The 12,558-nt window shown below is 37.2% G+C and overlaps 1 protein-coding gene and 1 pseudogene across 1 annotated transcript; both read right to left on the bottom strand.

The window, feature by feature from the left end:
- Positions 1-465: 465 nt before the first annotated feature.
- Positions 466-5,012, bottom strand: LOC114738335 (uncharacterized; the record flags this gene model as incomplete). The annotated part of the gene is made up of 6 exons (XM_028926370.1): positions 4,999-5,012; positions 2,484-2,867; positions 1,587-1,682; positions 1,429-1,486; positions 838-1,260; positions 466-726 (listed from the first exon to the last, which is right to left on the bottom strand). Coding segments are annotated over exons 1-6 (1,236 nt in total), but the record flags the coding sequence as incomplete, so codon positions are not given.
- A 75-nt stretch (positions 5,013-5,087) lies between these two features.
- LOC114738343 (transmembrane 9 superfamily member 1-like) lies at positions 5,088-11,882 on the bottom strand (annotated as a pseudogene).
- Between the last annotated feature and the right edge of the window lie 676 nt (positions 11,883-12,558).

Genomic DNA, 12,558 nt, shown 5'->3' with positions numbered 1-12,558 from the left:
ATAGGACACAACCATAAGCTTTTTTTAATTCAACAGCCACCAACAAACATCCAAGAGTAACTGAGCAATAGTCATAGCTTAATTGGTTCATTTTCCCACGAACAGCAGGATATGCCATCAGGAATGCACTTCAAAACTTCTATTCATGCCGCCTGCGTCTCAGACTACCTACTACAAATCAATATCTTCCTGCAGAAAAATTCACCAAAAGGGAGTCATAGTTCCATTGCTTGAAAGAGCTGACAAGCTAGTCACATCGACAAAAGAGGCACCACTAAAAGTTATATTAAATGTTCTAATACACTGAACTAAACATTCAACGCCAAGCTAATCACCCATTACTGAGTTTATGAAAAGTGATGTTCTTTATTTGGGACTCTCGGGTGGGAATATTATGATCCTTAGCAGCGTCAACATGTAATAAGCAATTCATGATCAATGCTAGTTTCTGTAGAAGTGGCTTACCTGTTCAGAGCCTGTTTGTCCAAAAGGTGCATAGATCCTATGCTCTCCGTACGCATTCCTTTGTTCTCCTGGAGCAAATCTCTCACCTTCCCTTGCCCTGAGAAATTTTGTCCATATCCCTGGTTTTTCCTTGATCATATGTGTTTGGAGTACCCTGATAACTAGTCTTCGATCATAATTTCCACCCTGAGAAGGATCATAGTTCCTACCATATCCAGTCAAAATTACCTGGCCAGAAGGCGGATATCTTTGTTGAGAACCCTGTTGATCATAAGAGGGTTTTTAAACCCTCCCTATTTGATGGGACGGAATTTTCTCCTTGCCTGGTAAGCACCAGCCCCCAGGCCTATTCAACAGGATCTCTCTAGGTACTCCTTGTCCTGATGGTCCGAAGTTAGGCTGTGGTGCATGCTGTGTGATGAAGCAGGACCATATGGTTGCGTGGTGCTCGTGGTGAAGAAGGGCCATTATTGTGCTGCGGTGCATATTGCTGTGAAGGAGGACCCATAGCTTGTCCTTGGGGATAACTCTGTGATGCAGGACCATAATTCTGTTGAGGGGATGATTTTGTGGAGGTCCAAGTTCCTCCATCACCTTGCATGGGCCCCTGATAATTGTAAGGGCGATTCCCTGGTGGGTTTGACATCTGATCTCCTTGCTGATTATATCTAGGTTGGTTATATCTAGGTTGGTCAGAATTTCTATTCCGGTCACGTTTCCTTGATTCCTTGCATATTGTATTGGTGGAGGTCGAGGAATAATTGTTCCATTGATATACTTATCTCCTTGTTTATCAAGAAAACAATTCATTTTGGAAACATTTGTGCGTGAAAAGACTACCTTATTATTCTCACCAAGTCTAAAATATAGCCAAATAATATAACAAGCTAACTAACATTCTAAACAAATATAGCTAGCCTTAGTGAATATATCCAGACAGAACACTCCTTACCTCCATATACTCCTGTTCACTGGATCAATATAGGAATCTGGTAGCACAAAGATTACTCCAGGAAGACCTGTGAAAAAAGAATCAAATCAAAATATCACTCTTCCCTATCTTCTCACCCCACCATAAAAGATACAAGTACGAAAGCGTGACAGCTTTCAACACCAACCATAAAAACTTTTCTGACTCTTCTTCAGTCATGACAACCTGAAATCCTGTATAGGTAGTTGTGCTACAGGCATAAATCTTCTTCTTTGCCTCCTCCACACTAAACATTTATTTGAAACACAAAAAGAGAGGAGGAGATTAAAAACAGTCCTCCTAAAGGAGACGACATGATATTATCATTAGATGAGCGTATGAAACGGAATCCTGACAAATTATTAGAGAGTAATAAGCATGAAATAAAAATATAATAACTAATTTAACCAGTGAACTTTTAACCCAGAGAGAGGATAACCAATAACCAATCAATTGAGTTTTAGCATGAAAAAAAAGCAGTAAGAACGCAAGTGCTTCCAAACGCTTAGTTTGTTATTCATATTCAGTACCACCAAACAAGGGAAAGAACCCTGAAATACATAACAAAAGCACGGGAACAGTCCAATTCCTTTTAAATCAATAGTCAATAGAAGCCATTTCAGAAAATGAGTCAAGCCATGGTAAACTTGAGAGACTCCTTTATGCTCTATAGGTATTGTGCAGTATCGAAGTTAGACCGAAATGAACGACTCAATTCCTCTAGAAGAAAGGAGAGAAAAAGACACAACCAATTCTATGAAACAAGATTTTATTTACTAGGTTCGGGTGCTGCTTTCTGAGAGAGCTTAAAAACTCAGAACAGGATCAAAGCATATGTCATGAGAAGATATTCTTACATTTTTCAAGTTTCTAGTAAACATCAGGTTAACAATGCACCTACTCTTTGTAAAATTGAAAATCCCAAATCACAATGCTTTTGGATAGTCATTCGAAGCCACGAAAGAAAGCTCATCTCCCATAAAGTTATGTTACTAGTTAAGGTCATATTTGCACAACCCACAGAGGCGTCGGCGAAAGAGATAGAAACCTGATATTCAAACCCTTGGCACAAGTCTGTTCATAGGTCTCAACCATCTGGTTGAGGGGTGGGCTTGTGTCCTTGGGGAAGTCCATGACAATAAGCCAGTGATTATAATCACAACCTTCGAAAAGAATAGTATCGGGGCCGATCTCATCGGAATTATTGACGGATGGGGATCGAGCAGACAGAAGCGATATGTAAGAGGATCTGAATGCCCGGGAATGAGAGAGAAGAGCCGGGGATTGCGACGACTGTGGTGCTGATGAAATGGCATGCCGGGTAGGAAGGAATAGCGGCGCAGAGGAAGTAGAGGAGGTCGCCGAGAATGACCGGTGGAGACCGGAGAGGGTTCTAAGTACACGAGGAGGTGGAGAGAGGAAGAAGCAATGGCTGCTACACGGACCACGATGCGAGGGCTTTGGACCCCGAGGGTTTAAGCTTTAAGGAGCTTTCTAGAGAGTATGAGCGGAAGAGAGGAGAGAGAAAATGGCCATCAAGGATTTTCTCATGGTGTGTTCGGTGTGTTCGAATGAAACCAAAACGTGGTTTAAAAAAATAATTCTAGAGAATAGATTTTGGGGAGAATAGATATGTGAAGAATAGATTTGTTTAAAAAAGTGATTCTGAGAAGTGAGAGTGTTGGATAGTTGTTATCAGAAACACTTTTTATATATACAAATTACTAAAAAAAGATATAAGTTAATATGATAATTACAGAAAAAATAGATTTATGATAATTTTAATTTGAAGGAATAAAATTGTTAATAATATATTTTTACCAAATAATTAATAATACATAAGATAATATAATTAATAATAATTAATATGTATAATATTTATAAAATATAAGATTAAATATGTTTAAAAAAAAATAACAAGATACATATCCTATAGGCTCTCACACTCTCCCTTTTTTCTCCAAAAACAAAACATTTTTACTTTTTCCAAAACTATGGTTTTGACCAAAAACCATGATTTTGGTTTTTGGGTGGGTGTTGGGTGACACCCCAAACCATGGTTTGGGTCAATCCTTGCTGCCATGATTTTGGGGATTCTGAAACAATTTTAAAAAATATTTTTATGTAAATAAATTATTTTTTAGGGGAAATTACAACTTACTTTGGGTTTGACAAGAATAATATGCCCTGAAATTGTCAAAACTAAAGTAAAGTTGTCAAGGGTCCTTATCTATTGTTTGCAATTTCAATGTCTTTTTTTACAATTTTCCTTTTTTATATTTTATTTTGTATGTCATAAAATTATTTTAAAATTTCTAATTATTTTTTGAGTCACTCAGCGAATCAACTAAACTTACACCCTCTTGTCATGTGTAAAGTGAAGGTGATTACTGCAAGTTTAAAGGATATGAGACTTGGAATTGGAAGAAAAGTTCACTTAAAAGTGTTTGGATATCCTTAAAAATACTTTCTAAAAGAAGCTAGATGAGGTAGATATATGACATGTTTGTCCCACTTAAGAATAAGGTAGAGACAAAAATAAAGAAGAGATGAATTAAACTGGTCTCATTTTTGTAAAAAAAAAAATTACAAATTAAAATTCTGAAAAACATACTAGGGGAGAATTCAATCTTAGTAAAGGTCAAAATAACTTAGAAAAACTCTTGAGTTTTGAAAAAACACAATAGTTAGATAGAGTCTATTATTTTGCAATTATAATGTGTTATTTGCTTTAAAACGGATTATGTAAAGAACTTTTTTGGGGCAACGATTATTTAAAGAATTTATAATCTTATACAGTAATAAATAAAGTGTTTTTAAGGAAATGATTACTAAGCAAGAAGCAACGCTTTCGAAATTTTTGATAAAATAGTATGCATGCGAGAAATTGTGGAATAAATGTCATTAAATTTTCAACAATATCCCAAACATTGTTTAGAATTTTTTTTTTAAGATTTACATATTTATCATCATCCAGTAGAATTGAGAGAGGCAAAGAAGTAGCACCTCATAGAACTTTCAAAACTTGCATATTTATTGTCGTGTTAAACGTATGGTTTTGTTTTCTTTTTTTGGCAAACATAGTTCTGTTATCTTTCATCTTCAATATAGGGTACGATTAATAACCCCACCAATATGGGGGGAAAACAGTTAAAAATGGTCGCCCACGTTAAATATTGTCAAAAATTAAAAATACTATAGGTAATATAATTTCCGCTCATAAAGTGGCCCCTTCTTACTCTAAATTTCTCTTAAATGAGACAATTATAGCCAAAAGAGCCTCTATTAAGGAAACATAATAGGGCCTCGCTATCAAAAATGTTCATCGTAAAACGACATTGAGCTACATTAGGCGCGAATACCACTCAGGCTCCCACCAAGCCCTATTCCCCGAAAAGAAAATAGAACAGGCCAAATTCAAACAAGAAGCCGCCCAGAACGCAAAAACGAATGAACAGGGAACGAAGAGAACAGATAGGAAATATATTCAGATTTTCGTACAAAATTCATATCCGAGACTTCACCCCCCTTCGCATACTTTGAAATAGCTAAACCAAACTTACAAGGGACCAGACATGACGTTCTTCACTAGAGCAACTATATATAATTGTTGAGAAAGTAAGGAGTAAGTCTCATATTTGGCTAACTATCCAGATTATAAAAGAACAATCCCTGCATTCTAAATTACGGCTTCCAATCCAAGCTGGGAAAAAAATCTCAGGGCTTTCCCCATTACATAGAAAGAATACATCCTCATTGCACAAAACCCTGTGATTTTACAGCCACCACTGTTTCATCCCCCCGTACGTCAACCAGAGGCTTCCTCTAGAAACTCGCTATCTCCAGCAACAAAACTAGGGAAGTTCTCAGGTCTCAACTCGCAGAAAAGCCCTAATCGCACTTAATGTTTCGGTATATCCTTCTCACAAACAAATTTGAACCAAGATAACCCACAGCCCCTGCACATCATTCCAGGGAACACTTCAGGCCAGATAAAGCACAAGAACATTCTTATGAAAGGATGATTAATCAATAATACTGGATTTTAGACTTATCATCCTACCAGAGCTTGAAATGAAGCTGAAAATACATACTAAAAATTATAATAATTAACTGAACACTTACCGCAGAGAATTCCAAGTCCAAGACAAACATCAAGGTGTATCCAAAATAGAAGCTAGTTTGGAAGAAGCCTGACATCTTTGTCTTCACATAGTAGTAGTATATAGAATACAGATACACATAAACAGCAGTTGAGGCAGCAGAAAAGAAAGAAGTCCATTGCCAGTGGTAGTTCTCAGCATTTAACAGGAAGTATGTTCCCACAATCGTCACACAAACAGTAACAATAATGAGAATCAGAAACACCAGCAGCATGAAGCCATAGACATAGTACACCTGTTAGCCACAAAGGAAAGGAAGTAAAACACATATAAGCCAAGTTCAAAACATGAAACTCACAAAGCATGTATGTCTACGCTGCTTTCACTCAATAAAAATTGGTTTACTTTGAACGATTATTAGTCAGTTCAAGATTTTTTTTTTTTTTTTGAAGCAAGGAAACCAGTTTTCTCTGCTCTATTAGAGAGAAGGAACACGTTGAAAATATAGAATTCAATCCTAGCATGAGCCCTTACCCAATGTAGCTTAAACTTTTAGGATCAAATAGTATCAAAGATTCTAGACCATGCAGTTGGGATTCAATGGCTGCCCCACCCCCACCCCACCCCCACCCTTCAAAATTAAATTGAAATTTCAACAACAGGCAATGATGTGCTTAATCAGACTTCAAAGTGTGTGGGGGCATGATGGAAATAGGACCCTTTCCTAGGCCTTCATTTGATACCTTAAGCTTTTTTAGGACGAAATGGTTTTTGACAAGAAACATACGCTTTCTAACCAAAAACATAAGAAAATAACTTTGTCACCCACACAATGCATTGGGTTCTAATTCACCTTGTAATTCCAGAAGGATGTAAACACAAAATACATCTCAATGAAAATGCTGCCAAACGGTAGGAGTCCTCCCATCAGAGAAACTACAGATGGTGTGAGGTACCACTTCTTCTCAGGAATCGGACGTGGGATGGTCTTCACACGACAGGGATTATTTGGGGCACCACTCCAGTTTCTGCCAACAACTGTACCCAGAAGTGCGAGAGGGAAAGAGATGAAACCCCAAATGACAAACACAACCACCATTGTGCCGAATGGGATTGCTGCTAGAGATCCATAGAATATGGCAATCGTATTCAAGACAAACCCAATTCCAAAGCACATGAATGGGAAAAGAGATGCTGTGAGAATCATGGACTTAATCCAACTTTTACCTATATAAACAAAAGCAACCGTTAGTAGCATTCAGAGCAAAGGTCAAATTAAAGTCACTACAGCAAGCCTGAGGAGAGGTTGCAGCAATTTTTTTTTCCCCCCCCCCAAATGCTTACCCCCATGTCTTGAGTACATCCCCCCACTCACATAACCAGAAATGAACGACGTCAGGGCATAACATACAATGAAGGTTGTGACAATTGCTCCCGCCTGGGACACAAACAGCATTGAAGGATTTACACAACAAAGAAGCGCAAAAGAGAAGGTCATGGATAAATGATAGCCAATCTGACACAGCCTAGAAAAATGGATGATTATTGAGATATGCATGCAGCAAATGGCATAACATAGTTATTTAGCACATTTTGTGCACAATCACCCTATCATTGATAAAATCATAATGCAAAAAAATATAACAGGAAGTTTAAGAAGTTATATACCCAACATATAACATCCCAACAATAGCCAACAAGATGACAAGAAGAACCAGCAATGCCAGCTGAGCACCAGTCCCAACAACAGCTGAAAGAATAACTAAATTGCGAGGTGGCCGAAAAACATCACCATGCACAAGTTTCCAGCCAGATTCTTCACTAACATCTCTCTCTAGAAGTATTTTTATTAAACAAAATTGACATTCAGAAACACTCCACTTTTTCTGGGAGAAATAATTCATATATTTAATAAACAGATAATAAATCTGAAAGAATTACCAGGGTTTCCAAATCATCATCTTCTCGTGCATATTTAGCATAATCATTCCTCAAAGTTCGCATTAATATCATTGACACCAACCCAGTGAGAAAGATAACCATCATGAAAGAATTAAAAATGGAAAACCAATGTATCTGCAAAACACCAGACGAACTTAAATTCGTTTATAGACAAAGCCAAGGAAAACAGCTACAAGGATGTGAACAGTCAAAGACAATGAAATATCCAACAGAAACTGAATCCAGATGCAAAATTTGCTCCAATCTTTTTAACCCTGATGTTCAAAGAAAGGATAATCCAGGTAGACATCAAAGCGACGTCCAAAGGTGACATTGGTAGGTTCCCATTTGACAGAGTATGTCATGTCTAAATTTCTGCCCGCCTCCAGAGGCTTGGGGCTCTCTTGAGTTAGATTCACATGAATAATCTGCAAAATACAGACCCAAGTACAGCACGTCATGGCTCCCTAAACCCTTCCTGATATTAGAATCAGAATAAGAAACTAATCAAATAAGAACTGACCTGATCTTTATTGTATTTAATGACAATGTTCTTGTGTGTGTAAAGGACATGCTTGCCATTATCACTGTTCTTATCAGGATGCAGCTCCCCAACAAACCCTTAAACAAGAACATAAGTACCTTAAATTGTAGCGAAAAGAATTAAAGGGTAAATCAAACCAATAAATGGAAGATAAGGGCGGTTTTCAGCATACCCCACAAAGGTAGGTCATCTGAACTTGTGTAGATCAGGTCAAATACCAGCCACCATGTGAGATAGGGCAGTGAACAAGAAAGAGATCGAGTGTAAGTACTCAAAAAGTGAACGAGAACTTAGAACAAGAAATATTGTTTGTCCGTGTGTGTGAGAGAGGGGGAGAGTAAGGAGCAATATACAAACGAAATCTCTTCAGTGACATATTATGATAATTCCAAAGAAACACGACATTGTTGGTCATTCTAACACTAAATAAGTTATTGAAGAATTATCTAGGGCAGACTTTTGACATGACGAACTATTAGAGTCACACTTCTTTGTTTTCTGGCGATTCTAAATAGTAGACTGAATATCAGAAGGCAACAGCATGAAGGATCTCCTGTCTAGCTATTAAAATATGAAAATGAATCAGGTTACAACTTCTAGGGTTAGGTGTTTCTAATAAAGTCAATGTTAATAAATTCTCCCCATTAATAAATATACTCCCACTTTCACATAATAAAACTTCAAACCTAACTACCATCAATCTATTTCTATTTTATGTAAATAATGTCAGACTAAGTAATTTTTCTATTTCAATTCCAATTACACAAAGTTAGCGTTTCCGTAAAACCCTATCCACCATTATTCCAATAAACAGGGTGAAATGCCCATAATATTACATATTCGCAATCACTCAGAAGGCCATGCAAGATGTGCCATAATTATCTTCACTCCCTCAAGCACCAGTTCAAGTCAAGATCGTTTTACAAATCTACAGGACACTTAGAAATCAATTTTGTCTGAGTTTCAAGCACACCAAGTCACTGAATGAACACAAGCAATAACTTGAAATCATGTGAACAGTCCCAAAATACTTAAGATCCAATTGGCAGACTCTCCTAGCACCATAAAACTAGGCTTTCCAGCATCATATAGCAATCACAATTGTAAAAGTGCAGACTAATGGTAATTTGGGTTTCCAAAAACATTTTCAGTTTTCATTCTTCATTTCCATTTCTTTAAATCTATTTTCATGTGCAAGTGAAGCTACTGAAAGCTTACTTTTAGTTTTACCATTTCAAACCTTCTTTTAAGAATATTTCGCTCCAAACTCCACTAAAATATTCCACCCATGTTTCTTATTTTTCACATAAAGTGAAACAGGAAAAAAGGAAAAGACTATTAATTTCCAAGAAATCACAATGCTTTATCACATACTGCGGTATCCTTGTTTAAGTAATTATAAGCTTTCTGTACGCTTCAACTTCAAACATTTCACGACTCACTTAAAGCTTAACTGTTTTATCCGTTCTCTTAGTAACAAGAAAAAGAAACAAACAAAACGTACCCATGAAGAATTCAAACCAGTAACTATTTTCTATGGCATCCTTCAATTGTTTAACCTTTGCATCATCAAGAGCCAGCTGGCAAATAACTGTCTTTTGCACATTTCCTGAAAAAGAAGGAACGGCCATAAGTGGCGCTGCTTTGACTATGGATAACTCCATAAAATAACAAGAGAAACCTACGTACTTGTAAACTTGATGTCAATTTGGCTATTGATGAGTTCATTGCCACCCAATACCTCACCAAGACCCCCCCATTTATGTGCAGGATTATCAGATGGATGACAAAATGGAAGGCTGTAGTAGTTGTATGTTTCTTGTGGATTGTTATAAGGGCCGACTTTGTTCACCCAAAGGTTAACCGGGTCTCCTTGCTGATACTGCAATAAAATTAAGTCGAAGCTTTAAATAGAAATCTACTGATCAAGGGAAATTACAAATGAAGATAGGCATTCTACCCATGTCACTAGCTGATACTTCAACAACATTAAATCAAAGCTCCAAAACAGAAACCTACTGACCACAGGAAATTACAGATGAAGTTAGACATTCTGTCCATGTCATTATCTCCATTCTCTTGGGGCCAGATTTTAGGATAATTGATATCTGAGGAAAAACTACTATAGAATACAGGACTGAAGTTATGGCAAACTACCCCTAAATGAAGCAAAGAAAAATAGAAGATCGTCAGATAGTGGGCCACAAGTATAATCTGCAATATGAGTTCACTTCACTCTGGGTTAAGCTCACAGTAAATGGATTTCTTAGCGATTTCCTTCTTGGGTCGATACTTAAGTTTAAGACAAGACGGATCGGTCTGGCGCAACATGGAGTTAGGCATTTTAAACCTCAAAGCAAGAACATTAAAAAGTGATTCAATGTGTGTTCAATAGAATCAAGTCAAATTTGCAGTTAAAATCAAAATCAAAGATTGACGTGTAAGTTAAATGCACAGAAAGCCAAATATAGATATTTGAATAATAGAGGAATTATGGTAACATGAAATAAAGAACATAGTACATAATAGAATGCTCTGGTCTCAAAAACAACTAATGATTTCATGTGAAAATTTTAGCCAATCATCAGTTACTTCCCATTTGAAAGGCATAGCCCAATGGAAGTACTTAGTTCACTAGGGAATAGAACCCCAGAAGCCCACAGACTGTAATCAGGTATTCAACTATGCTCAAGCCGAATTTTCTCATTGATTGAGTTACTCTGCTCTACATCAGACATTGCAATAATCAAATCATCGATGCGACAACTAGAAGATAACAATGCCAATTACAAATTGTAAAGCTTCTACACTGATCACACCTGTGAAATCTAAGATGAGAATTTGAGGATTCAAGGTATGAAATAACAATGACTTATCTGTCCTGTCTAATTCTAGCTTATGCCTCCCAGTACAAATTTATCCCTGTTGCCACACACTTCAAACCTCTACTGCTATGTGTCTAACACAACCGTTAGTGTCTCTTAGAGTTAACTCTTAGACTCAACAGAATATATAAAACAACAGACAGCGCTCTAGCTTTCAAGAGACTTTTAGCCTAGATTGCTATGCACATGAACGTGAAAACATTAATTTGAAACCACTGCAGCATAGTTTTTGGGCTGCCAGCGTTGTTCTATATCCAGTAATCCATAATGTTCCGCTTGCTGCCATATTATATAACGCCAAATTCAAAACACTTCAACGTAAATTTCTATCAGAAGATGAGAATGCTGTCCAGCTTTAAAAAAATGACCCAAGATCAGCAGTTGATCATAATACGGGGAAGAAGTGAAAGTGAATTTCATATACAGGGACGATGAATCACTTCTAACCATCTGCATTGTACAGATATCAATATGATTGCGACTGCATAATCAACTCAAAGCCCGCTAAAGAACAGGCGCCAAAACGCCCGACCATTCCACACATAATAAAAACAAAGAAAACACTCCCAAAATATGCCTCAGCTGAGAAAAACCAAGGAAAACGGTGTGAATTTACTGAAATCAAATTCCAAATCGAGATCATCTCCCAAAAAACCGAATGCAACAGCTGGAAACCCCACTCACTGGCAGATCTCATCCCAATTCAGAAATCATAAGCAAGAGAAAACCAGATCCACGGGGGAAGAATCCGAAAGAAATGAAGAACAAACGAGCACAAACAACAGATAAGGATGGGGGAATTTACCCTGTGATCTGACTCAGAAGCGAACGCCGGGGAGATGCGGAGAAGGAGGATAAGGGAGAGTACGGAGAGGGAAAGGCAACGAAATTCGAAGGACATGGCGGGCACCGGCGACGGTCGGATCTAGAACCTCTCCGATTGGGAAGTGCCTCAGTAAGAGGGAGAGGGAGAGGGAGAGGGAGAGAGATGTCCTTACGATGAAGAACCCACGAAGTTGGACATCGAAAACATAAAACGATGTGCGCCAAGAAGTAGGCCCGGTTGGGTTCGAAAAACATATCCGGGCTATTTTATTTCGGCTTCAGTCCAGATCCGCTAATTGAACAGCCTTATTTAATTTGTTTTTGTGCAGGTGTCCATAACATCTGATTAATTGGGTTTATATCCCAACAATCCGATTCAAAAAACTCTACAACACGATATTTCACCAGGAAAAAAAAAATCTAGGCATGTTTTGAATATAATATTCCGCTGGTCCTTAATATAAAACCTAATTGTTGAGTTGATTTTGATCCTAAATATAAGACATATTTTTCATATTTATCATTTTTTCCTAAATTACCCCTATAGATACTCCCTCAACTATAATCAAGTAGAAAAAGGAGGGAGGATATTAAAGAAGAGATTATGGTGTTTTAAGAAAAACGTGTCATATTTCTTATAATTAACTAACTTACCTAACTCTCTTAATCTAATCAAATTAGTTAAATAGGTCTTATATTAAAGATCGGAAGAGTAATATCTTTGTGAATGTCCACATATCTTTTGTTGTTTTTTATATCTCTCATCATTTGTATATCTCACAATTATCTCTAGGTATACAGTGACACTAATCAGGTGCTTAATAA

Source organism: Neltuma alba, unplaced genomic scaffold, assembly GCF_004799145.2.
Source record: "Neltuma alba isolate B1F8T4 unplaced genomic scaffold, ASM479914v2 tig00013581_pilon, whole genome shotgun sequence".
Taxonomy (NCBI): domain Eukaryota; kingdom Viridiplantae; phylum Streptophyta; class Magnoliopsida; order Fabales; family Fabaceae; genus Neltuma; species Neltuma alba.
The sequence above is the reverse complement of the archived record's forward strand: the minus strand, read 5'-3'. Positions and strand labels throughout refer to the sequence as shown.